We start from the raw sequence: 26,628 nt of genomic DNA, 5'->3' as shown, positions 1-26,628 counted from the left end.
CAACCCTGGTGTACGCCAGGAGCACCTGTTGCTGGAGGAACCTCGACGCCGTCACCACTCAGAGAGCTCTTCACTCCCGCGCCCCATTCCCCTGCCCACACGTGAAACCCAGTGACCAAAGTAAGGCCCCTGCCTCCCTCCCTCCCACCTTTGTGCATCGTACTTGCGGGTGTGCTGCCTGACTTGCTCCAGTTCGTAGACAGTGTAGGGCCGGAGGGAGCGGTGGGACGGCAACCCCGGCACAGACGGGACGGTCGTGATGGCCCTGGTGAGTCAATGAGCACAGGGGTCAGGGAACGGAGAGAGAGTCCAAACCTCCCCGGTTATTAAATCTGCTGCCTGGCCTGTCCGAGCTCTGCCACATGTCCCCGGGGAGACAGCTCAGCTCCTCCTTTGCACGTGGCGTATGGCCGCATGCTGCCTTCCAGCGGGGGGCATGTGCAAAGCTCGGGCTACGTGCCCGAGACTGAATCCATCTCGCCCACTGCTGCTCCAGGACCACTGCAAGGGGAAATTTTCTTGGGCCCCAAAGCAGGGAGTGCCAGCAGCACACAGCCACTAATCCAGTGGGACTCAGCCGGGCAGCTCGACCGGCACACAGCTGCAGCCTGTGTGACATCTTCAGGGCCACGGCGGATGCAGCCCGCAATGTATGGTGGGCCCCAGACACGGCCCACAATGTGAAGGAGCTGGAGAACCGCTGCTCTAATCCCTGCAGCTACAACAAGGCTCCTTCCTGCCCGTTCGGCGTGTAAAGAGATCTCCAAGGGGGGCAGGAATGGCCCCTGAGAAAACCTTTAAGGTGAGGGGCCTCCCTGCCCAGTGAAGAGCTGGTGTGGGGGCGCCATGCTAGCAATGGGGCAAGCGTGGGTCACCCTGGGGGCACGGCCAGAGTGCAATGCACTAAAGCTATTCCCTGATTCCTAGGGACAGGGGAAGCTGAGTTTATGACAGGGCAGCCTAAGAGCTGCTCTAGTTTACACCAGGGGCTGGGCTGGTAGATTTGAGGCTTCATATATGGGGTGTGCAAAAGCAACTGAAAAATGGATCTTTTCCTCCTGCCCACAGCTTAGGAATGCAGTAACTAAGATCAGGCCGATGGCAGCTGAAGTTTACACTACCCTAGTGACTGTCCTTGCTTTCCCACTCAGTGTCAATCACATTCTGGCAGCTGATGTGCTAGAACTAGAGATTAAAGCTGTATCTTGTTTGCTCACTGCTCCTCCAGGCCCGCAGGTACGATGCCAAACTCATTTCTAGCACTGGGAATTGAGATAGCATCATGCAGCAAAGTTCCACACAGCAAGGGGTGGGAAAGGTAAGTATCTGAAAATGTTTCTTTTCTATTCCTCCCTTTGTAGCATTTTCAGAGGACAAATCTCAGCAGTCATTGATTTTTATTGGCCTCTGAAGAGGTTGAAAAAATAGCATCACCCCTATTTTATACCCAAGAACATGAAGGATTAAATGACATGCCAAAGGTCATAAAATGAGTCAGTGGCAGAGCAAAACCAACACGATTTTCCATTGCATGTGAAATTCCACACAATATAACTTTTTATTTCTGTTCTAATACGGGGAAAAGTATTAGAAATCTCTCACAAAACAAATTTCCATTTTTGTCCCATTTTGATGTTTTTTTTTTAATTTTGTTCTTTTTTAATATAAAACAACCAGCAAAACAAAAAAGTTGCTCTGAAACAAAAAACAAAATGTTCTCTTCCAAAACCATCAACATGGAGCACTGTAACATTATTGGAATGCTTCTCAATCGGGTATCAGAGGGGTCGCTGAGTTAGTCTGTATCTTCAAAAACAACAAGAAGTCCTGTGGCACCTTAGAGACTAACAGGTATTTTGCAGCATAAGCTTTTTGGGCAAAGACCTGGTTCGTCAGATGCATGAGTTGCGGGGGGGAGGGACCTCGGAGGAGGATTTAACGAGGGGATCTCAGTCAAGGTGAAAGCCAGAGCTGACAACTTGACAAGATCTATTCTTAATCGGGGGCTTTTCCAAATGGATTTTTTTGTCTGCATTGACCTGTTTCACTGCCCCACGAAACTGACATTTTCTGATGGAAAAAGGTCCCACTGGAAAATATCCAACCAGCTCACCCAGCGGCAGCGCTGGGGTGACTGTACTGGAGGTACTGGCTTCCAGGTCTGCGCTCACACCACTGGAGCAGGGGTTTTACCCCACCCCCATACCACCCCTGTTCTCTCCCAGGTCTCTGCTGGTGCTAAGGTGGTTCCTGCAAGTTGTAGCCAAAGAACCTAATTACTACAGCTAGTCATATTGGGAGGTTTTCTGCACACAAGGGCGAGAAACGAGCCTTATGTGAAATGTCACATGCAGTAGGAAACAAGGAGGGGCCCAAAAAGCAGCTCCCAAACTCAGCGTGGGGAGACGACACCAGTGTTTGGAGTACCATGTTAGGGTGCACAGGGAGGGGGACATTAGAGCACTCGTTTCGCACCCCAGCGTGGAAAGAATACATCACTGCCCCTTTCTCCCACCCCAGTTCTTTCCCTGGGTCGCTTAAACCAGATTACTGGGACAACTAGGAACTCAAGGGCCATGAGCAGCGGATGCCACCGCCCCACCTGTGAAAGGCTCCAGCCTGCTGGAGAGCCCGGGATAAACTAAGCAAGCATTCATGTGCTCAGGAAACGCAGGTTAATACTCACGGGCCGGGCACCGCCATTTCTAGGGGTCTGTCGCAGGAAATGCAGTGGAAATGAGCCATCAGCCTCCTGTTAGGATGAAACAAGACATGGGATTCATTCCAGGCTGCGACACAAGAGCAAATGTTCTCTGGATCCGTGCTAAGGGCAGGCGGCCTGAATAAGAAGTTATAGAGTCCTGGTCGTAGAGGGCCGCTGATTAGCCACAGATGGTGCTAGGGCTGGTGACCTGGAGCGGGAAATAGTCCCACGGGTCTATTTTGTGACCACACCAGCGACACACCGGCCGGGGAAGTAATTTTATAACAAGGAGCTATGCAGGTGTAACCTAAGGACCAGCGCGTTTCAGCAGCAGCCCTGGGAACTACGGGTTGTGGACTACAAACTGCGGCGTGCTGGGAGAACTTCCTCATTCCCACCAGGATATGCCCTCTGCCCCTAGCAGGGTCTCTGCAGAGACAGAGCTGGCAGCAGCATGCAGGCCGCAGGCAGAGAAGAGGGGCTGCTGACCTGCGATCCTGTCCTGTGTTTTTTGATGGCCGTTTGTCTGAGTGGGCCTGGTCTCAGGTACACACACATTAATGCCCAACGCAGAGCGCATCAGGGAGCCTCAGGTCTAGTCTCCCCCCTGTTGTGTAAGAAATCACAAAACTTCCCCCCTACTGAATAACCTCACACTGGCCCAGTGCACAGGAGGGGCTACATATGTACTGGGCCAGCACCCGAGTGCTGTGAACGAGCACAGCTCGAACGACTTCAGTGGAACTTCCTCCACCGGCTGAGGATCTGGCCAGCTGTTTTTAACACGTAATGACAAAAATACTCACAGTTACTAAGCTGAGGTGTCTATTCTGAGCCTGTACTTTGGGGCCAGGCTCTGTCCTGTTTGTACAGCACCAAGCACCATTAGGCTCTGGGATATGACTATGGCTCTGAGGCCAGACAGTAGCAGGAAATAACAAGGGCAAAGTGACACGTAACCTCCTCCCACATCCCCTGGGAGATGGGGCAATGTTGTTAGCCTCAGAGCCCAAGCGGGGAAGTGTCTTGCCCGAGATCGCACGGCAAATCAGCGGCAGGCTCAGCGGTTTGGACAACAGCGCTAACAACTAGCTGCCATTGTCAGTGTAACTGTTTTGCCGTATACCTAAATTTTACGCCCGTAACGGCTATGAAATCATTTTTCCCCACGCCTTGTACGGCACCCGGGCATCGATGGCTGTGCAAAGTGCTACCACATTCGCCTTTCACACACCACACCCAGTCTGCAGTTCCACCAGTATTAACCGCACCAGTAAAAATGGGCTTCGAAGCACATGCTGCTTGGCACAGAACTGCGGCGAAGGGGAGGAATTCAGCATGGATATAAGCCCTACGAAAGCTGTGGGAGGCAGGGGGAGGGGGTCACAGGAAGAGGATGCAGAGCTGCTCCCCCACTGAGATCCCCAAGCCCAAGAATGACCCTGCTCCATCTAATCTCTCTTACCAGTAACAAAGCAAGGGTGGGAACGGGGCTCTACTGAAAACCTGCCCTGCCTCGACAGAAAAGTGCACCCCTCTTGCCGCGTGGAACCTGGCCGTCCGTTTGAAGGTCGCTCTATAAGCACAACTGAAATCAACCACCCCGGCTCCCCGGGGAAAGCCCAACTCACGTCATCAGCGTAGGTTTGCTTTGCTTTTCCACCCCTCTCAGTGCATCTGAGGTTAGGTTCTATAGGGCGACGGGAAATAACAGTGGCCCGTGGGAGAGCCCCTGTGTACGTGTGTGGGCTGGGAAGAGGACCTTGGGTGGCAGATCCAATCTGTGTCTTACATACCATGTGGGACACACCTGCCTGTGATTGTGCCATCTGGCTAACGGGGCTTGACAGGAGCCGCCCGTTTGCTTTGCTCTGGCAGCCCCTGCAGCGTGCAATCACATGGCTTGGACGTGCACGCCGAGCACACTGTCCTCCGGTGACCTGCCATACAGAGCTGGTTGGCACGTCAATGGGAAAGTTTCACGTCACGTCTTTCATCCTAGGATCTCCAAGCTACGTGTGACCATTGACACCCCACCGGGAGCAAACCTGTGTGCAGGTGTTCAGTCGATATTACAGATGAGGAAACTGAGGCAGAGAGCGGCGGGAAGGGGCTTCCCCAGCACACACAATCAATCTAGGCAGAGCTAGGAATAAAAGCCACGAGTCCCACCCTCCTGCTGTAATCATGGAGCCATACACCCCCCTGCACGTAGTCTTCCGAGCGGCTGTCTGAAGAGGCAGTGACTTGTCTTACACAAGGGCATTGGATGGCTGCCCATCACCATAGCGTCCATCGCCCTCTGCATAAAACCCAGTAAGAGCACTGAAGTCCCTAGCACGCTTCCAGAGCCACCAGCTCGCGGGTTTTAATTCTTACGTTTTTAGGACAGGATTTTTCAAACCTGTGCAAGGGATTTAGACGCCTGCTCACTTCCAACCCCTTAGGCAGCTTTGAAAATCTCCAGCTTCTTTGTTAAGAGCCGTTCGCTTCTGCCTGCAACAAACCGACGGGAGCAAAGAAGCCGGTAACACCTTTCGGTCAGGAAACTTGTAATCGTCGTTGAACAGGGTAGTGCTAGACAAATCCTCGGGCCTGGTCTACACCCATTTTTTAGGTGGCAGAGCTACATTGGCTGGGGGTGTGATTATACATAACATTTCACCAACAATATTATAGCACAAGCTCTAGTGTGGACACAGTTACCCCAGAATAAATACCTCCTTGTTACTCCCCTTCCTCTGTATGTTCACAGCTATAATGGTCTAAGCATGTGTATTCCGGCATAATGACATCCACACTCGAATTAGCCTGGCCTGTATAATGTGCACACATAGGTAAGCCCCAAGAGAAGTCGGCCCAGCAAGTCAGAGAGACCAAGCCCTCAGCCTAAAGCGTCACCCCAGAGCTGTAGCTGCCCACCCTGGATGCGCTTACTTCCTAATTCCCGCAGCATCGTCCGCGTCGTACTGCGGAGTCCTCTCCTTCAGCTGTTTCCGGATGGCCTTCCAACGCTCGTCCAGCTGCTGTCTGAAGGGGTCTAACTCCAGGCGGTCCAGCTGAAAGGCAATACAGTGTGGGAGCTGGGTGTGTGTGTACAAATGGCTCACCGCTGAGAACAACAAACCCGAGGGCTGAGATAGCAAGACATGATACTGGGTGCAAAGGGAGCGAACACCCAGGGTAGAAGAGATGCTCTCTCCAGAGAGACAAGGAGCAAGGAATTGTGGGAAGAGGCTCCGTCACTTGGACCACTTGGAGTAAGAAGGGAGGAAGTCCCAGGAAATGCACTGCTGAGAGCTCCTGGGAGTGGAGGCTTTCCATCTCCACCATCCATGCTTCACAGACCAGCTGAATGTCCAAGCTCAGCTCTGCGTGACGGGACAGCTGCAAGGCACTACGGTGCCTCATGGGCAGCCCATCGCACCAGGTGAGCAATTCTGCTCCGTCCACAGTCCCGGGGTGTCACAATTCAGGGCAGCTGCGCCCATATTTCCCCTCAATGGCTCGGCAAGGGCCCCGTCTCTCTGACTTCTCGCACTGCAGCTGGTGCTTCTCTTGGCTGGAGACTCACCTCTCACTCCCTCCTGACCCAGGCCATTCCAGGCTGTACCATTCCCTGTCAGTCGCTTGCTTTCTCTTCCCTCAGTGAGGTTCACTGAGGCTACCACAGGGACTGGCTGTTCAGTCACCGGGGCACGCCAATCAGAGTCAGGTGAAATCAGGCAGGATTGGACAGAGGAAAACAAAGCATCCTGCCTGGCTCAGCCCCACCATGCTCAGCATTGTCCCGGGGTCCCTGCCCCAAGCTGCTCCTGGTTTAAGGGCTAAATGTACAGGTGGTAGAGCACATTGGGTCACCTCCCCTGCACCCGCCCTGGGGCTGGTAGTAGCAGGATGAGATTTGGCCCGGCAGAGCAGGTGTCCCAGATGTGACTGGGAGTATGTTTAGTGCTGTAGCTTGTGGTATGACCTACAAGGAGAGGCTGAGGGATTTGGGCTGATTTAGTTTGCAGAACAGAAGAGAGAGGGGCTGTTTGATACCAGCCTTCAGCTTCCTGAAGGGGAGCTCTAGAGAGGCTGGGGAGAGGCTGTTCTCAGTAGTGAAGATGGCAGAACGAGGAGCAATGGTCTCAAGTTACAGAGGGGGAGGGGGAGGTTTGATATTAGGAAAAATTAGCAGAATGTGTTACCCAGAGAGGTGGTGGAATCTCCATCCCTAGAGGTTTTTAAGTCCCGGCTTGACAATTCCTGGCTGGGATGATTTAGTGGGGGTTGATCCTGCTTTGGGCCCAGGGCTGGACTCGATGACCCCCTGAGGTCCCTTCCAGCCCTGGGATCGTATGAGTCTGTGTGAAGTGGCGTTTTGTCCCCAGAGCAACGCCCCCTTGCGCCTGGGCTCAGGCCGGGATCCATTGCAGGAGGGAGGCAGAAGGAAATGAGAGTTAAAAATAAAACCTTGCTGGCTGGGTTCCCAAGTACAGCAGGGCCCCCAGCAGCGGTCTGCCCGCATGAAGGGGCTGAAAACTTTTGCTCACTGGAAGGCCCCAGAGCGGTGTAAAGGGGCCCGAGTGAAAACAAAATCCAGGCCCTGCGTGCAAACGGTGTTACAGCAAATACAGGTGTAGAGAGGACCTGCCCTGCTACAACCTGGGCAAAGTCCCTTCCCTCAGCTACCCCTTTCAGGGGCTGGCAGCTGGGCAGTGGACGGGGCGGGGGCCGTGAGCCACACAGAAGACACATTTCCAGCTTACCTTGGAGTCCATCTCCGTGAAGATTTTCTCAAGCACTTTGTTCCAGTCCTGCTCCTGCCCGCTCATCTTGTTCAGCAGATCCTGCATCATCTTATTCAGCTGCTCCGTGGCGGCATCAAAGTGGGCGCGGCTGACTTTGCCAGCCAGGGCGACCTTGTCTGCTTTCTGGCAAGGGGGAGGAGGAAGAAGAGTGATGAGGTGGGGGAGAAGCCACTTGACCCAGAGCACAAAAGAGGCTCGTTCCACAGGGTACCTCTGTCCCTTCTCAATCAAGGGCTCCATCCTTCATCTTGGCCCACGCTCTCTGTGCCCCTCCCTTTGGCTCATTGAAATTAGGCCCTTCCTCATCACCGCAGAGGCCACCACGGCATTTCAGAGCTCAGAAGAACTGACCGGTCCCAGGAGAGCAGCAAGGGCTCTCCTCAAGCACTCGCAGGCATAGGTCAGGAGTACTCGTCATTGGAGCTCTGGGTTCTCAGCACCCCTGCAGGCTCACGGACTCTCACTCAGACCCTGAGCACCCGAGACACCGCAATAAAGGGCCGCCACTGAGAACTGTGGCGTCTGGGCAGGCAACAAGCGCCACAGCCGCAGGGAGCGTGCCCTTAATGTTGCACTGAGAAGATGGTTAGCACTTTTCACCAGCAGATCTCGCAGCAGTCTACACGGCAGGTGTCATTCTGCCCATTCCAAACAGTCCCAGAGAGGTGAAGGGACTTGGGCAAGTTCCACAGAGCAGAGCCAGGAACTGATCCCAGCTCTCCTAGCCATGGACCACACCACCTCCCCCTGAATGGAGAGCATGAACGTGCATCTCCTGTGCTTGTGCAAAGACCCTCGAGTGCCACACGCCGCCTTACCACGTCTATTTCTGTCTCCAGACGCTCCTTGTCGGCTTTCTCCTTCTCCAGCTTCTCCAGCGACTGGAAGAGAAGCTGTAAAGAAACAGAAGAGGAGGAGATGAAAACCCATCAGAGAACGGGAAGACTGCGATGACTGTCGGGTGCCTGGAGGCATCCTGAGGCTCAGATAAACAATCACGACGACAGGTTGGCGGCAGGGGCACGGCTGGGTTTAGCTGGCATAAGGGCTTGCAAACAGGAGGGCTGTCCAGCCGGGTGTTCCCGGTCCGCTGCCCAATCTCCTCTCTCAGGAGACTCCCTGTGTGTCAAGCGCCTACGTTTCAGTGCCTGTGGTGGGTATTAGATCTCCGGAGTCGGTCTCTGATTACAGGCTCAGCAAATCCCCAACAGATCCTAACAGGCACCTCAGCGACAGGACTCCTGGTCTCCTGCACTGCTGGATGTTGGACAGGGAGAGCGCAGCCCAGGGGCCAGCCGGTCCCACAGCCCCCACCCTGCACTATGCAGAGTGGGGGCGGCCAACCCATGGCTCTTAGAACAAGGAAACGCAGCTCCAAGCGGCTCTGCGCACGCACCCCAGCACGCGGAGGGAGAAGCGCGTGGCTGCAGCAGTGGCTCTGTTGAGTCCCAGGCATTGGGTTAGAGCGGCAGGTGGGGGGAGTGGTGCCTGGCTCTGCGGGGAGGGGAGGGGAATTGGATTAGAGCAGGGGGCTGGGCGTGCCTGGCTCTGCAGGACGGGGAGGGCATTGAGCCGCGTATTATATATTAGCTAGGTAGATATAAAACAAACCAGCAGCACCTTCGAGACTAACGACACAATTTATTAGGTGATTGATTATTTTATTGTATTATTTTGTTCGTCTTTAAGGCGCTACATGACTGCTGGTTTGTTTGGGTAGCACACAGAGTAACACGGCCACCCCTCTGTTACTAGACAGAGATAGATAGATAAAAACCAACGTATAACACATGGCTCTTTGCGCTCTCTCCACAGCTAATTTGGATCTGGTCTCTAACTGGTTGGCCACCCGAATGTAGAGCCTTGGCTGTGTCAGGTTCTTCTAGGGCAGGGGAGACGACCCTTTGTCTCCCCTGCCCATTGGTTTGTTGTCCTTGGTCAGGAGCAGTCAGGCTGAGGATGCAGAACGTCGAGAGCATCGCCGATTTCCAAACACTGCCGACCCCGCACTTTATCGCAGCCCCGCCAGCCAGGCCCCTGCCCTCACTTACAGCGATATCCTTCTGCTTCTGCCGATGGTCTTCTATGAGGCTCCCCGTGGTGGCGTTGAGATTCTCACAGTCTCCTTGCACCTGGAGGATGGTGCTTTGGATGTGACTCAGCAGCTCTTTGTCCTGATTCAAAAGCAAGAGGGGGAGAAAGGGACGCCTGGAGCGGATCACGGCTGCCAGACGCAGCCTTCGAAGCACAGGCCAGGCCAGGCCTGGCAGGGGCAGGCACGGGGTGCAAGGCTTAATCACAGTGCCTCAGGCCTCCCTCAGAGGACTTTCCTCGGTAGCTGGAGAGCCATTCTCCGAGGCCCTGCCCTGTCTTGGCTGCGCTGCTGAGGAGGTGCTTTCCGTGACACGAGCACCTGCTCCCCAGGACACAGGGAGCTGGAATAACAACGTGGGTCACACGTGCCCAGGTCACGCAGCCGGCACCCATGACAATGTTCTTCAGCCATTGCTACTCACTTCCCGTGAGTGTCCTACAGGGGACAGGCTCCAGAGACGACTCTTGACCAATCCCTAGTCCCCCTTGGGCAGAATGATATGGGGGCATGCAGGGCCCACACCTTCCTGCTGCGCACAGTTCAGACAACCCACAGCACCCAGTGCCAGCCAAGCCTCTGGAGTTCTGCGCCAGCAGCCGCAGCTTGCGCCGGAAAAGGCTAAGTCTAAATCCGTCCGACTCCCCGAGCTGCGCTTTTAGGAGAGATCTTTATCGTCCCAGCCTTGGCTATGGTTACTGCAGACGGTACCCCCGAGAAGGAGTGCACGAGCCAGACATGCAAAGCCCGTGTCTATGCGCACGAACACAGCTTGTGCTACACTCAGACCTGCTTGGGCAAACCGAGCTGATGCCCACTGCTACAGACACGATCAGCCGCGGTGGCTTTTTGCATGCAAGAGATATGGCAGCTGAACATACGGCCCTAGGAATCATCCCAGCATCTCCTGGGGTCCAGCCAGCCAGGTGAAGGCATCGGGATACCCCGCCATTTAGATCATCTAGAAAACGACAGCTCAAACACGACCATGAACTTTTCATCTCACAAGACACCTTCAAAATAATGACCAACTTAGGCTCACAACGCCTGCCCCCTTCCCTCCCCTCGAGAAGGAAGGATTTTTGTCTTGGTTTTGCAAGACAGGAAACCAAGGCATGGCGAGATTATGTGCCTGAACAGCCACAGGAAAAGAACTCAGTGGTCCGGGCATCCAGTCTCATGCATAGGTCTCTAGATCATAACATTGTGTAAGCAGGCTCTGAAGGAATGCTTCCCTGACAGCTAGCTGTAATGGGGGAGAGACCCGGGGTGAGTTTATGCAAATACAGTTTGCTCCTGCTTCGCTTAGATTTGTTAGAGATTCGGCAGATGGAGTGGCCTTTTGCACATTATAATCAATGTAATTTGTGACCCAACACCAGCTCTGTTTGTATTAAGTGTAGGGATAGCTAAAATATGGCTGCTGCTGTCTGTAATTTTGTGGGGATGCAGAAAGGTAGGACTGTGCCACATTGCTCCAAAGGAAAGGACTCACTGTTAGCAGAAAGAACCTTGTTAAGTATCAGAGAGGTCGCCGTGTTAGTCTGTATCTTGGAGAACAACAAGAAGTCCTGTGGCACCTTATAGATGAACAGATATTTTGGAGCATCAGCTTTCATGGGCAAAGACCTGCTTCATCAGATGCAGAGACTTGACTCTCAGGCTGTGTCTACTCTAGCACTCCTCTTTAGAAAAAGGCATGGAAATGAGAGAAATTGAAAATGCAAATCAGGCACATATTTACATAGCGGGCCCCTCATTTGCATATTCTTCTTCTGAAAGAGGTTTTTTTGAAATAAGAAAAGCAGTGGAGGTGTGTCTCTTTCGAAAATAAACCCTGCTTTTGAAGGAACCCCTGTTCCTATTTGTTTAGGAATATGTGTCTCCTTTGCCTTTTTAATTTCTCTCATTTGCATGGCTCTTTCGAAAGAGAAATGCTAGTGCAGACGTAGTGTCCGAGTGAAATGAGACAGAGAGAGAGCGAGAGTAAATAAATAAATAATGCTGGGTAGAAAGCTAAACAAAGCAGCAGACAGGTCGCACTTTGAAGACTAATCGAATAATTTATTAGGCGACGAGCTTTGGGGGGGGCAGACCCACTTGCTCAAAAAGCTGCAAATCCTTCTTTGCCTCGTCTGCCTTGATCTGTTTCTCCTTCTCTCAACACCCACCCACAAGGAACAGAGCTAAACAGGAATCATGAAGAGCCTCTTTCATGCGTTAATTTTACCCACCGACTGCAGTCTGGGGACCCCCTGCCATTGCCTTTTGCAGCAACTCGGGGGCAGACACCACCAGTCACGCTCCCCACTGGGAAGGCTTCGTGGGGCTGGGCGGGAAGCCCGCGAGGTGTGGGAAGACACATGCCTCCCTCCAGCACCAGGCGTGGAGATCAGACCTCTCACAGGGAGGGCTCAGGGCACCCCCCACCAGGCCACTACAGTAAACCCTCGATTCTACGGACGCCGATTTAGCGGACTTTGGGAACAATGGACCCCGTTGTTCCTGAATCCACTTAACCGGGGCCTGTAAAACCCTAAGCCCCCCCCCACTCCCATGGGCTTACGGCCACAGAGCCGCCACGGCCTGGAGGAGCTGCCGCCTCTTCCGCCAGAGCCGCCACGTGCTCCTGCCACCAGGGTGGGACGTGTACGCGGGCAGACAGCGCTCGTGTGTACACCCCGCCCCTGGTGGGAGGAACCTGTGGTGGCTCCGGCGGCGGCAGCGGCTCTTCCAAGCAGTGGCGGTGGCAGCAGCTCCTCCTGCTGCCGCATGCAGGGAAGCCCCCAGCCACAGCGGAGTCCCTGCCATGGCAAGGCCCCCAGCTGCAGCAGCTCCTCCAGTGGCAGTGAGTAGCAGGCATTTAGGGGGGCAGCTGGGGGAGCCTGGCAGGCGGGGGCGCCAGTAAACCCTCTGATTTAACACACCTCCGGGGTTAACGGACACCTCTTCCCCGTCAGTCGGTTAAATCGAGGGATTACTGGAGCTGGTGCAAACCACGGCCAAGCAAGGCGCCAGGGCACCTGTGTGCTTCCCAGGGATCCGTCCCTGTGGGGCTGGCTGGCTCACAACCACCCAACACCCATGTGCAGCTCTTCCCAAGAGCTCTGCGCCAGCAGCGATCAGTGTGCCGGGCTGCTGGCTGCTCCAGGCCCGCGGCCCCAGATCCCTGCCCCTGCCACCCCGAGCTCCATCTCCCTCCCTCCTCTGGTACTGCCCAGCTGCTGCCTGGAAGGCCGGATGCATCCCTTTGGCTGGGCTCACCTGGCTCTTCAGCTGCGACCTCTTGGCTGGCTGACTTTCCGCGTGCCTTGTCATGAAGCTGCTAACTAAGTCCTGCAGCTGTTCGTAGCGCTTGAACAGCTGGCTAACCTGCTCGCTGACGTCGAGGCTGCAAGCCGGGCAGGTGCCCTGGTGCGCCGGTGCCTCTGCCGGCCCCGGGGCAGGGGGCACGCTCATGGAGAGCAAGGCGGAGGAGGAAGCCATCATGTTCTCTATGATGGATCTAAGCTTGTCTAACTGCAGGCAAGGGAGAGAAGGAGTCGGGGTTGAAACAGCAGAATTCCCCGGCGCACAAAAGCACCTGAGCGCTGCTCCATCAGCCGCAGCCTCGCCTTGCAGCTCTGTGCGGAGCCCTGTGCAGAGGTGTGGCCGTTGTTGCTGGGCAGCGGTGATATGAGCAACCCCCAGGGCACTACGTTCTGGCCAAGACGCCGAGGGTTTGCTCATGGATGAGTTTTGTGGTTTTATTGGGGGCCCCGGGACCCCTAATTCTTGCTGCTACTTAGTAGCAGCTGCCGAAGCAGGCCTGACCTCCAGTGAGAGCACTAACTGCCTTGGAGTGGGTCATTACAGTCCCTCTCTAGGGTGGAGCTGTAGAAGTACTGCAGAAGATGTACCAGGCTGGCAGGTTTCCTCTAACGTTTACCATCCATGGGGGTGGAATAAATTTTGTTACGTGCACCACCAATAGAAACACATACTGTCCGCGGTAGGTGCTCTGCCATGAGCTGAGCAGCACGTGAATCTCTCCTGGGCAGCCTCCCAAGCACTCCGCTCCCAGGGAAAACTGCTGGCTGGCACCGAGCAAAGCATCTGCTTGCTGCCCGACCCAGGAGCAGGCCTGGCTCGACTGCAAACGACGGCCACCGAACTGCCGCCAGGACGTGCAAAGGATCGGTTGTGTCTGTGCCCCGCTTCCCCTCCAAGAGCAGAGCGAAGCGTCAGCCTGCAGCAAGCTTTAGCAAACCCTGCTGCGTCCCGGGAGGCGTCTCCTTCGAGCACTACCCAGCGCTGCACCTCCCGCACCCTGAAAAATGCTTCCCTGGCTCTGCAGAGAGCATCCTGCTGGGCTCAAATGCGCCCTCCTTCCCCGGCAGGATCAAGGGAGGGGGCGGTAGCTAGTGGAGCAACCTTGGCTGCCCTGTTCACAGCTTCCAGCCGCTCCACCAAGCTAAGGCACCGGCTCCAAGAGGAGGAAATCGAGTGACCTTTGAACGGAGCAATTGCCTGACGCCACCGGGGAACGGGGGCCAGGCAGCGAGACCCGGAGTCGCCATTGCACCAACCCCCGGGGGCAGCTGTGTCACAGGGAGCCAGCGAGCAGCCCGACCTCTCGCCTCCAACCACCTGACCTGTTCCTGCAGGTCGAGGGCCGTGTCGGTCACCGACTGCTCCAGCTTGGCTTTGCCGTGATCCTGCTGCTCCCGCAACTCCCGCAGTTCTTTCTCTATGTCATGCACTGTCGATCTGGACCAGAGAGCCAACAACGGAGAGGGTCATTTGCAGAGCACAGGTGCCGCCGTGGGGCTCTGAGCATGGAGAGGGGGGGCCGGCTAAGTTCCCCCTAAGCTGCATGGCCATCCAGCCCTGTGTAAGGGCTCAGGGCTGCAGCCAGGGAGGGATTTCTCCCCAAGCAATGCCATTGCTAAGGCTGGTGGGTAGGAGGTCTTCCCCACAGGCCCCAGCACAGAGCTGCGTGGCTGGTGGAAGGGAGCTCTTCTCTGCCAGCCCCAGCAGGGAGCTGCCTAGCTAAGCCCAAGCTCTGATCCCCCTGCCCCACCCTGAGCCTCCCCAAGCCCCGACGACCTCCTGCTTTCAGAGCCCCCACCTCGTGAATTTTGTTATAGGAACCAATGTGGAGGTGCCGTGTCACACACCACTGCTGTGTCACACACAACTGCCGTGTTGCACAGACCCTCCTCACCGGTGCACATAAAAACATTCGTTCCTCTCGGGGTGGGAAAAAATCAAGGGAACATGGAGCAGCACCCAGCCTGGGCAGAGAGAAACCTGCCCAATGCAGCTCAGGAGCATCGCCCCTGCATTCATCCTATTTTCCCTGGGGCTGGACTGGGCCCCTGCCATGGCTGCTGGGAGGTAACGTTGTAGGTTAGGTACCACCGCACGGCAACACAGAGTCCACACAAGGAATACAGCTGCTCTGATGGGCTCTGAGATGCCCCTTTTCCAAGACCAGGTGAGGTCTTGTGGCGTGAGATTCTGCCCAGTGCCTCCCCCATCTCCCGCCTGAAAGATGAACCAGTGAACAACCAGCCACTCCTCCAATCAGCTGGATTTTGATATTCCCTCCCACCCGGTAATGCAGCCCCTCCCACCCACCTCCTCTGCCCTGGGGGCTAAAACCTTTTGGCAGCCCCTGGGCAACTCCCTGCCCTGCCCAATGGCCCACCCCTAAGTGCACTATTCAGGGTACAGATGTTGGCCTGGCATAGAGCCCTGCAAAGCCTAGAACCAGGACCTGGAGCCAGCCCCTCAGTCGCTACTTCCACAACAGCTGCTTTTAAGCAAGCCTGTGGTGTACTCAACACAGTCCAAGTCTCCGATCGGTCCGGGAGGAATACGTGGCCGCTCCCTGCAGTACGTTAACCAAGGGAAAGAGTGGTGACCCTGCAGGGACCTCTGTTCTTACAAGCCCTGGCACAGGAGTCACCAGTTACAAAGCAATTCTACATGTACCACACCTGTTAGGAGGCCAGGTGTGAGCCTAGCTCATCTTCCAGCCAGGCTAAGTGGGATGTGGGCTCGTGGGCATGGAAGAGCCTTTTAGGTTACGCGATGGGTCTGATGCTACAGCTCAGCCCCATCCTGGAGGACGGGATAGGGATGGCCCTCTTGGTCATAACTAACCTATTGGGATCCTGATTAGCTCACCGGCCTTCTGCATCAAAGCAGGTACGGCAGCTGGTGAGACAGAACTAGGTGGCACAGCTCAGGTCTGCCCGAGGGATTCAGATCAGAACCTGTAGAGCCTATGAACATGCTGCTGGAAGCCAGCTCTACAGCACAGGTATGAATCCTGTGGAGTACGGACCAGTACAAGTTGACCCTCTTGTCCAGCACCCTTGAGACCGGACTAGTGCTGGATGAGAGAACTTGCCGAATGATGGGAGATCAATATTTTCCAGCACATGCCCAACACTTCCCTGCTTACTGAGCTCTTAGAAGACATTTAGTGGTGAATTACAACTAAACAACAGCGCAGAAGACTGAGAACCAGGACTAGTGGCTGTAAACAAACTTTATGGGATCACGGGAAACTTGGCCACACCTGTGATAAGTGGTTGTACGGCTAATTAAAATCATACTGGATTACAGAGGGTGTCCGATGAGAGTTCCAGATTAGAGAGGTTCAACCTGTATTAGAGCCCAGCTTTATAATGTAGCTTTTCTGACAACTAGCTCCATCCTATCTGAGGCCAGCTCTGCAGCTCGCTTGTATCCTGTGGGACCCAGCCTTGTTGTTGGAGCCTGTTGCTTTAGCAGCAGAGTTGCAGACGTTTCTCCTCCTCTTTTTACCTGAGGTAACCTAACTGCAGGTTAAGCTGACTGGATCCCTCCGCTTTCTGATCTGCTTGTACTGCCACCTCTCCCTCCAAGGTACTCTGCATCTTCCTCACCTAGAACCATGACAACCATGAGGAGTCAGGACTTCTTCAAGCCAGCTGAGTAACTCCCCAGACCCACTTCCCAGTGCATGAGCAACTCTCCCTTTCCCCGGGGCTTCTCCCCCCGCCCGCCCCCCCCGCCCCTCTTACGATCATTCGTAATACTCTGATCATGCTGCCCTTTGCTAAGGCCGAGTCTCTGCTCTTCAGAGCTCACAGTCTAAGCAGACAAGGCAAACAAAGGTTGAGGGTGTGTGAATGACATGAAATACAATTAACCTTTATACATGGATAATATGGGGAACAGCTTCCAGGCTGGGTTCTCCACATCGCACAAGGAGCACAGAGGGAACTTAAAGCAGCCTTGGATAATTCTCCCTCTGTAGGGTGAACTCTACCAGTGTTAACCTGGCAGGAGCAGCTGTAATGCCTCTTGGGTTGGCATCTCCCTCCTGGCGCAAGGGAGCGACGCTGCATGTTAGAGCCGGGAAGGGCAGGCTCCGACGACAGCTGATTTTTGACTGGTGTAATGTCCTTAGCAAACCCTAAGTGACTTGTGCAAGGTCACAGAGGCAATCTGTGGCAGAGCCTGAAACTGAATGTAGGTCTCCCAAGTCCCAGTTCAGAGGCATAACTACACAACTAAGCAACTGAGACATTCGTCATTAATGCCAACAACACAACTCTACAGGTACAGCCCATGTTCCAGTCCTGGATGATACAATATCAAAGCCCCTGTGTCTCATGCACCGTCCCAGACAGCCACAGTGAAGTCTGGCTGCCATCAGCATTTCCATGGTTAGGTTACGAGATGACACCCCAGCTACTCACCTTGGTCTTTACATCTCTCATGTCTTCTGCCAGGGCCTTCAGGGAAGACAGCTGGTTCATGAGGTCAGCAGACATGCTGGAGAGGTTCTTAGGGACTAGACAACCCCAGGGAAATAAAAAGGAATCACATTATTGGGTACCTAACACAGGGGAAAGTGGATCGGTCTGGGCCAGGAAGGCATGCTGGCAAGAGCCAACTTACGGTACTGGCCCGTGCCTGGCTGATGGTCAGTCCTGCTGCGACAGCACATGAACATAATTGCCATTGGGGTCCCTGCCGTTGGTGGCCGCTCCCTTGGGGCCTGGTGATTTAAAGGGCCTGGGGATCCTGGCTGTTGCTATCACAGCAGCTACAGTAATGACCAGGAGCCCTGGGTCCTTCAAAGCACCACCAGAGGTTCGGTGTTCTTGGGTGGCACCACAGCCCTGAGGCGCCATGGTGGCACCAGCAGCCACGAAGGGCTGGTGGGGAGAATCTGATCCACAGCCCCCCCCCCAGACTTTGCCAAGCACCCCACCATAACAGAGAGGCTTCCAAATTACTTTCACCGCAGTACACAAGAACAGCCACCCTGGGTCAGACCACCACCACCCTGGGTCAGACCACCATCTAGCTCAGCACCCTGCCTTCCAGCAGCGGCCTGTGCCACGGCCAAATGCCTCCGAGGGAATAAACAGAAGAGGCAATTACCAAACGAGCCCCGTCGTCCAGTCCCAGCACCTGGCAGTCAGAGATTTAGGGACGCAGAGCATGGGATAGCATCCTGACCGTTGTGGCTAGCAGCCACCGAGGGAGCTAGCCTCCATGAATTGCTCTAACCCTTTTTGCAACCCCCGTATACTTGTGATCAACACAACCGTCTTTGCCAGCAAGGTCTCTGGTTGACTGTGTTACATGAAGAAACACTTCCTTTTATTTTTTTTTCAACCTGATGCTTATTAATCCCATTGGGTGGCCTCCGACTCTAGCTGTTACGTAAAGGGGTGAATAAAACTCCCTCCTTCACTCTCTCCACACCATTCCTGATTTCAAAACCCTCTCTCGTATCCTTCCCCCGAGTCATCTCTCTTCCAAGCTGAACAGTCACATTTCATTCCTCCCCTCCTCCTCGCCCTCATTCCACATCCCTACTCATATTTGTCGCCCTTCTCTGTACTGTTTCAATTCTAATACATATTCTTGAGATGGGACCACAAAAATTCCATGCAACACTCAAAGTGTGGGCCCGCTGTGGATTTATAGAGTGGTGTTATATCTTCTTATAATCGATCCCTTTCTTTATGGTTCCTAACGTTCTGTTAACATTTTTGCCTGTTGGTGCACATTTAGCAGGTGTTCCCAGAAAACTACCTGTGATGACTCCAAGAGCTCTTTCTTGAGTGATAACAGCTGATTTACACCCCCACCTTCCAACACACACTAATTTCTATTTACCAGCACTGGATTTTATCTGCCTCGTTGCTGCCAAGTCACCCTGTTGTGTGAGATTCCTTTGTAATGCTCCACGGTCAGCTCTGGACTTAATGATCATGAATCATTTTATATCTACAGTTTTAGCCACCTGTTTACCCACTTTTCCTAATCATTGATGCTGAACACACCTGGTCAGTGTATAAATCCTGGGGACACCACTACTGACCTCACACCATTCTGAAAACCGACCTGTTATTCCTACCCTTTGTTTCCTGTCCACTAACCAGTTAATGATCTAGGAAAGGACTTTTCATCTTACTCCACCACTGATAGATTGGGGAGCAGGATTTCCCTTTGCATAAGCCACTTTGACTCTTCTCCAGCATGTTGCATTCATTTATATGCCTGATAATTCAGTTTTTAATTCTAATTTCAGAAAATACGTCTGGCACTGCAGTTAGGCATGCCAGCCTGTAATTGCCAGGATCACCTCTGGCATTTTTTTTTTAAAAATTGGTGTCACATTTGGTATTCTCCAGACATTTGGTACAGCAATTTATGTGACACTATTATTAAGCAATTCAGTTATAGTCACATCTTAGACTACATTTGCATTGATTTAGGATGAAATCAAGAATTGCTTCTCTCCTTGGGGATCCCAGGACTAGCTGATCCAAGAAACGCTTACTAATGGTATCTAGTAATTTTATTTCTGTACCCTGTCCTGAGTCAATAACTGACATCCACATTACTACTGGGTCTTTGTTTCTGTAGCCTCTCTAATCTCTATAGCCGTGTCTACACGTGCACGCTACTTCGAAGTAGTGGCACTAACTTCGAAATAGCGCCCGTCACGGCTACACGTGGCGAGCGCTATTTCGAAGTTGAAATCGACGTTAGGCGGTGAGATGTCGAAGCCGCTAACCCCATGAGGGGATGGGAATAGTGCCCTACTTCGACGTTCAACGTCGAAGTAGAGCACGTGTAGACGATCCGCGTCCCGCAACGTCGAAAGAGTGGGGTCCGCCATGGTGGCCATCAGCTGAGGGGTTGAGAGACGCTCTCTCTCCAGCCCCTGTGGGGCTCTATGGTCACCGTGTGCAGCAGCCCTTAGCCCAGGGCTTCTGGCTGCTGCTGCGGCAGCTGGGGATCCATGCTGCATGCACAGGGTCTGCAACCAGTTGTCGGCTCTGTGGATCTTGTGTTGTATAGTGCAACTGTGTCTGGGAGGGGCCCTTTAAGGGAGCGGCTTGCTGTTGAGTTCACCCTGTGACCCTGTCTGCAGCTGTGCCTGGCACCCTTATTTCGATGTGTGCTACTTCGGCGTGTAGACGTTCCCTCGCAGCGCCTATTTCGATGTGGTGCTGCCCAACGTCGAAGTAGAACGTCGACGTTGCCAGCCCTGGAGGATGTGTAGACGTTATTCATCGAAATAGACTATTTCGATGTCGCTATATCGAAATAAGCTATTTCGATGTAGCGTGCACATGTAGACGTAGCCTATAAGCGTTTCAGAGTCACCATCACCATCCTGGGCTGGCGGTTGCTAGTGTATTCCTGAGGCTATACTCTTACTGTTCACACATGGAATTTCTGTCCATAATGAGTCTATGGCACAGTTTGATTCATTTAAGATTTTTCGTATAATTAATGCTGCTGTCATTCACCTACAGTGCCCCTCCCCCACCACCGTGGCTTTGGCATACAAATACTTATAGACTGTGGCGTATTTAGTTGTCTGTCTTCGGGCGATGTAACTCATCAGGGCTCCTGGTTGAGTGTTTCTCTTCTATTCCTATCTGCAGGTAATCAGGTCTAGCCCTGCCTCTTTACTGGGAGATAGAGGCCCTCCTTTCATTAGCCTATGGCTCAGCTCAAAGGGAGACCCTGAAAGCACATTGCCAGTTATAGCCACCAAAGAAAGACAGGCAGAAATATGAAGCTTGTCCAAAGGAGGTGAATTTCACTCCTTGCACCCATGTACTCCCCTCCTCAGTGCCCCTCCTGGGCACCGGGGATGGAAATGCAACAAGAAACTTTGGAATGAACCAGAAAAATGATCCACCAGGGATAAAAGGCCCCCTTTCCAAATGCTGCCTGGAGAGTGAGCCCCAGGCCTCTGTCAATGTCAGCGCAAGAGTCCCAGGACGGAATATTCATGTCCCTCAAGTGTCCGACCCTGGATGTTTACACCCCTCAGTGAGAGCCCTGTCTAAGCTGCACTGGTCCAACCAAGTGCGTCTGACTGGGGAATGAGACCACAGGGCTGAGCAGCACGTCAGTCACCGAGGAAACACAGGGAAGGCCCCAGGCCCCAGCCAACAGCCCCACAGTCACCCGTTTACAGTCAGCATCAGGCAATGGGGATCCAGGTTACCCTGGCTCCCCATTCATCTGGAGACGTAGGCCGGGCTCTTGCTAGTGGCGTACAGGAAGCCAGGCCCGGGGAGGGTTTGCCCAAGAAGCTGCCTGCATCGCCCACCCATGGACGTGATGGGGGAAGCCCCTACCTGCATTGCCCACCCGCTGGCTGATGGGGGAAGCCCCTACCCGCATCGGAGAGGAACTGTTGCAGCTTGTCAAGGTCGGCGTGGCTGCACTTGATTTGCTCCAGCTGCCTTATCTGCTCCTTCAGGTTGGTGTAGAGGTTGCTCAGCTGCCCGATCTGGCGCAGCGCTTCCAAAGTGTTCGAGTAGCGGTTGGAGGCGCTGCTGGAGCCGGAGGAGTCTTGCGGGGTGGAGGAGGGTGGGAGTTTGTCCTTCTCTTGTGACGCTGACACCGGGGACATAAGGGCAGAATAAGGCCCAGGTGGAAATCCAAGCTGGGCTGCAGGCGATGGAGGCTGGACTGCTGATGGGCCTCCTTGGGATCCAGCGTAGCCTGCCTGGGCCCCCTGTGCTTTAGGCCAGCCGCCAGGAGGCTCCACTTGAGTCTCTGGAGAACTGGACCAGGTGCCAGGGAAGTTCAGCTGGACTCCTGGAGCACTTGCCTGGGCCCCAGGGGAGCCTGGCTGGGTCCCTAGCTGGGCCCCAGAAGAGCCTGCCTGGGCCCCTGGCTGTGCTACTGGGGAGCCCGCCTGGGTCCCCGGGAACCCTGGCTGGGCCACTGGCTGTGATACTGGGGTGCCTGTCTGGGCTTTTGGGGAGCCTGCCTGGGCCCCTGCCTGGGCTCCTGTAGTGCCTGTCTGGGTCCCTGGGAGCCCTGTCTGGGCCACTGGCTGTGATACTGGGGTGTCTGTCTGGGCTCTTGGGGAGCCTGCCTGGGCCCCTGGGGTGCCTGTCTGGGCCCCTGCCTGGGCTCCTGTAGTGCCTGTCTGGGTCCCTGGGAGCCCTGTCTGGGCCACTGGCTGTGATACTGGGGTGTCTGTCTGGGCTCTTGGGGAGCCTGCCTGGGCCCCTGGGGTGCGTGGCTGGGTCCTGGGGGAGCCTGATGTGGCCCCTGGCTGGGTCCTGTGGGAGACTGACGGGGCCCCTGGCTGGGCCCCTGGGGAGCCTGTCTGGGCTGCTGTGATGCCTGCCCTGGTCCCTGGTGTGCTGGCTCTGCTGCTGGGAGAGCCAGGCTGGCTCCCTGGAGCCCCTGCCCAGGCAGCAGGGGCTTTTCTGGCTTGGGCATCCATAGCTGAAGCTGGCTGCTCGGCTGGAGAGGGCTGGCCTAGGCCGGGATCCGCAGAATGGGGTTCCTGGAAACGAATGGAGTGGGAGTAGTTTACTAATGGCCCTAGTGCAAAGGCAGCTGGGGGGCTGGGCTAGTCAAAGCCAGCCTCCTCTCTTGCTGCACTCCAGCTGGAGTAACACTGCTGTCACACCAGGCCAGGCTCGACTGGGTCTCTGGCATGTCTCGCACCCCCAGAAAGGGCACCATGCACCCCCAAAACCACCAGACACGACCCCACGACGACCTTTATCTTGGACGGAAGAAGTAAGTCGTCACAAAGACCCTGCTGGTCACTGCACCAGCTGCCCTACGTGCCAAGAGCTCCCCTTCCTAGGGGACTCGCTGGGATTTCTGGCCGCTGCCTGTCCCTCCCTTGTGTACGTCTGCACCTGTCCGTCTCTCTCTCTCGTGTGCACAGACACACCCCGGGGGAAAGCACCACAAAATACAACAGCTCCTCTGTCTGCCATGACACCTCCACAAGAGCACGTCTGGTTTACGCATGAAAATCACCAAGCAAGAACTGAAACCCTTAAACTACGGCGCCTGAATGTGCGGAACTGGGCTGGCAGGGGCAGCTGGCACCAGGATCCTGTGTGTAATGCTGCAGAGAGTCCTCAGACTCAGCCAGACTTCCAGGTCCACCCCCAGCCTCCCAGGGGATGGGAACGCACGCCCAGCTCTACATGTGGGGCTCAGGCCTCTCCCGAGGTGAGGTGCTCTGATTAGCTCCAATAAACAAACGCCCGATAAATGTGATTTCGACTCGCACTTAACTTGTCCTAATGTGAGTCAAAATCCTGGGGATCCCGGGGCTGGGGGCTGGCAGGAGCACAGATCCTCCACTAGCTCCCCACTCCAGCCCCCAGCTGGGGGAGCCGGGCAGGTAGAGCAGCTTCTCCCTGGCTTCCCCCAGCTGGGGGAGCCAGGGGACAGACAGCCGCAGCAGCGAGGCTTTTTCCTGGCTCCCCACCACGGTAGAGCCATGAAACTGACCAGTGGAGCCCAGAACAGGTGGCAGCCTCTGATCAGCGGGGCCCACAGCAGCTGCAGGCCCTGGGGCAAGGTGGGAGGGAGGACCTGCTCTGAGCCCTGGAAGGGGCGGGGCCAAGGGCAGAAGGGGTGGGGCCTAGGACAGTCAGCCCTCAGCACTGCCCGGACGGTGGCCCTGGGCACCCCCCAGGAGCTGTAGCAATTCAAAGGGGCCCAGAGCTCCCAGCCCCTTTGAAATGCCAGACCCCGGAAAAGCTCCCTTTTGCTCCCTCCTGTGGGCAGGCCTGGCTGTGACGAACCTGTTGGATGAGAGCTGGGTTAGTCCTACGTGGTGGCGTGCTCACTCTGCTCCTAGCACTCTGGCTACAGACAGGTATGGTACATAGAAACACTGTGTAAGTTCCCCCACTCCCCACCTTCCACGGCCTCTCCCTCCAGCCCTGCACCACCCAACCTTCCCCCACTCTCGCACGCCTCCAGCTTGCTACCGCTTGGATCAGGCTGCAGGGCTATCTTCTGGGGCTGCTCAGCTGCCACATTCATCCTCACTCACGGCTTAGCCTTCTAGCCAACCCCGACAAGGCACGGGGACATGCCTGCTGTCTAATTGTGATGATGCAGCCAGTGACTTCCCTAGACAGCTAAATGCCCCGGGAGGCAGCCCTAGGCCTGTGCCCTGGAGTTGAGAAAAGGGAAAGGGACAGATCAGTTCATGGACCCATAATGCCTTTTTTAAAGCGCACAGAAAGACAGAACCTCATCCGTGCCCTGGGGTCTGTGGGATTACACCACTGACTATTTTAGCCCAGCCATCACTGCAAATCCAGTAAATGCAAAAATTCCAGGCCCACAAATCCTTCAGCTCATGCTGTGCTAGACAGACACTGGGTCACAGACTCCTCCCAAAAGTGGGGGCCCCCAAGGCCTTCACCCCGGCCCCTTCCTCTCAAACAGGCCCTGCCCCCGATCAAGCCAGAAGCCAGAGCAGGGCCAGGGAGCCCAGGTCTCTCCACCTGCCAGGGACCCAAGGGCCGAAGAACAACCCTGGGTTGCGTCCCTGCGTCTGGGCCCCTCAGCCGAGGGCCGGTGGAGGTTCCACAGCTCCTCACAGCTGAGCTCCCGGGGCCAGGCTCCATTTCCCTGGAGGCCAGGGGTCAGGCTGATGGTGAAAAATCCCAAGTGGGAGAGCCACCTGGCAGCTCAGCACTGGGACGCCCTGTGCAGGAGGCAGACAACGCCCTCCAGTGCTCAGAGATGGCCCTGGGTGCCAGAGGAACGGACATCCCAGGGGCAGGCTGATCCCCCCACAGCTCAGTGCCCGAAACCCCTGCTCCCGCCACAGGTCGAACTCGTCCGTGTCACGCCGCGGGAAGGCTGGGAAGGACCTGATTCACAAGCTCTCCCTCCCCGCTCTCTTATGGTGATGTCCCCGAGGAAGGGGGCCGAGATATTACGCTTTCCCCTGCCCCTGCCATCCCTAACTGAAGTCACACTCACGGTCGGTGGGCTCTTGCCTTTGCCAGTCATGAGGCAGTCCTCCAGCACCTCCCAGCGCACCATGTTGTACATTTCTTCTGGGGAAGGAAAGAGGCTCAGCCTTTGCTCTAGGGCCCTCTGAGAAGAAAAAAGCCCCACGCCAGACTTCAGTCTCTGCTCCATTCACTCCTCAGAGACTCACACGCTGGGGGTCGCCCCAGACGACGCATGCTCAGTCGAGCTGTGTTCCCCAAGCTGAGCAGCAGTCTTCATCTTGGACTCACCACTAAAAATACATCTACTAATGTAATCTATGCCATCACGTGCCAGCGGTGGCCCACCGCAGTTTACATTGGCCAAACCGGACAGCCTCCACGTAAAAGAATAAATGGGCATAAATCGGACATCAGGAATGGGAACGTACAAAAACTTGCAGGAGAACACTTCTGTCTCCCTGGACACTCAGTAACAGATTTAAAAGTCGCAGTCCTACAACAACAAAAAATTCAAAAATGAAATGCAGAGAGAGATTTCAGAGCTGCGATTCATTGCAAATTTGACTCCATCAGCCAAGGACTGAACAGAGACTGGGAGTGGTCGGCCCATTACAGAAACAGTTTCTTCCCTCTTGATGTTCACACCTCCACATCAGCAACTGACAATGGGCCACATCCACCCTGACTGAATAGACCTTGTCAGCTCTGGCCCTCCCCTTTACTGAGATCCTCCTCTTAAATCCTCCTCGGAACCGCTCCCCTCCACTCATGCATCTGATGAAGCGGGTCTTTGCCCACGAAAGCTGATGCGCCAAAATATCTGTTAGTCTCTACGGTGCCACAGGACTTCTTGCTGTTCACTAAAAATAGAGGCCCCTCACGGGGAGAGCACAGAACCAGGCATCAGGAGGTCAGGACCCTCGCTTCCATGAGAGAGCTGACCCTCCTGACTGCCCAGACCTCCACTTCTGTCACCACGGAGTATCTAAGCCTTCCTTGTAGAGAGGTAAAGGCTTTAACTCCTCCTACAGAAACACTGGCAAGAGAGGAGGCTGGATAGCCTGGAGCGTTTCCTGGTGTGTCAGGAGGCAAGAGGCTACCACGGAAACTCAGGAAGAGACCTGCCTGCCTTGCTCCTCAATAGATACATAATGCCTGTTCCTACAGCAGGTGGGCTGGGGCACTTAATGCTACGTACAGTTTGACCTTCCAACACCTTAAGCACTGAGGTCTCAGGGAGCGAGTTGATCAGCACCTCTCAGAATCAGGCGCTTCCTGGTCCAAGTAGCTCAGATCTGGACTCAGAGCAGAGGTGGTGGGGAGGAGGAGGAGGAAAACAAAGGAGAAGCTGGAGGTTTCGGTGACGATCAGCATCCACAGAGGAAGAGTTCAGAAATGAGACTTGGACATGGGGGAAGGGGGAGAAGGGGGGTTGTACCCTGGGGATTCACATGCAAATCGTTCCACTCACAGACGTACCACATCGCTCTCCAAGTTCTTCTGATCAGTGATGCAGGTCTGCAGCTGAGTGCCAGTCTCCTGGGTGTCGGGCGGTAAATTCTTGCGAGAGAAGAGAGTTTAGTTAATCTCCGACCGCCTGGGGTGTGCGTGATCGCATTTGAGGAGGAAGATGGCCCGTTTAGACTTGGACCCAAAAGGTGCGGGGGGGTTATGTGTGTGTGTGTGCACGAGCACGCACCAGATGCATGTGCATTTATATCTCCCCATCCAATAGCTATTACCACATTATTTTTATTTCCAAAG

The 26,628-nt window shown here is 54.9% G+C and overlaps 1 protein-coding gene across 8 annotated transcripts in view; it reads right to left on the bottom strand.

Moving 5' to 3' along the window:
* QRICH2 (glutamine rich 2) overlaps positions 1-26,628 on the bottom strand; it is a 77,658-nt gene that overhangs the window by 35,439 nt on the left and 15,591 nt on the right. For 6 of the 8 annotated variants that reach the window (XR_012648281.1, XR_012648280.1, XM_075014880.1 and 3 more), the window contains exons 3-15: positions 26,344-26,424; positions 24,890-25,006; positions 21,296-22,424; positions 17,332-17,426; positions 16,412-16,512; positions 14,227-14,341; positions 12,857-13,111; positions 9,552-9,674; positions 8,319-8,393; positions 7,459-7,623; positions 5,642-5,763; positions 2,687-2,752; positions 164-265 (exon numbers count right to left, since the gene is read on the bottom strand). Coding sequence is in view for 6 of the 8 variants with exons in the window: in XM_075014880.1 (XP_074870981.1) it covers positions 164-265; positions 2,687-2,752; positions 5,642-5,763; positions 7,459-7,623; positions 8,319-8,393; positions 9,552-9,674; positions 12,857-13,111; positions 14,227-14,341; positions 16,412-16,512; positions 17,332-17,426; positions 21,296-22,424; positions 24,890-25,006; positions 26,344-26,424 (2,546 nt within the window). In the remaining 2 variants the exon portion in view is untranslated. The remainder of the gene's footprint in view (positions 1-163; positions 266-2,686; positions 2,753-5,641; positions 5,764-7,458; positions 7,624-8,318; positions 8,394-9,551; positions 9,675-12,856; positions 13,112-14,226; positions 14,342-16,411; positions 16,513-17,331; positions 17,427-21,295; positions 22,425-24,889; positions 25,007-26,343; positions 26,425-26,628) is intronic. The other 2 variants (XM_075014878.1, XM_075014879.1) reach the window with 2 other exon arrangements.

The sequence above is a fragment of the Carettochelys insculpta genome, chromosome 20 (genome assembly GCF_033958435.1).
Source record: "Carettochelys insculpta isolate YL-2023 chromosome 20, ASM3395843v1, whole genome shotgun sequence".
In the NCBI taxonomy this organism is placed as follows: domain Eukaryota; kingdom Metazoa; phylum Chordata; order Testudines; family Carettochelyidae; genus Carettochelys; species Carettochelys insculpta.
Note: the sequence above shows the minus strand (reverse complement) of the source record. Positions and strands in the feature narration are given on the sequence as shown.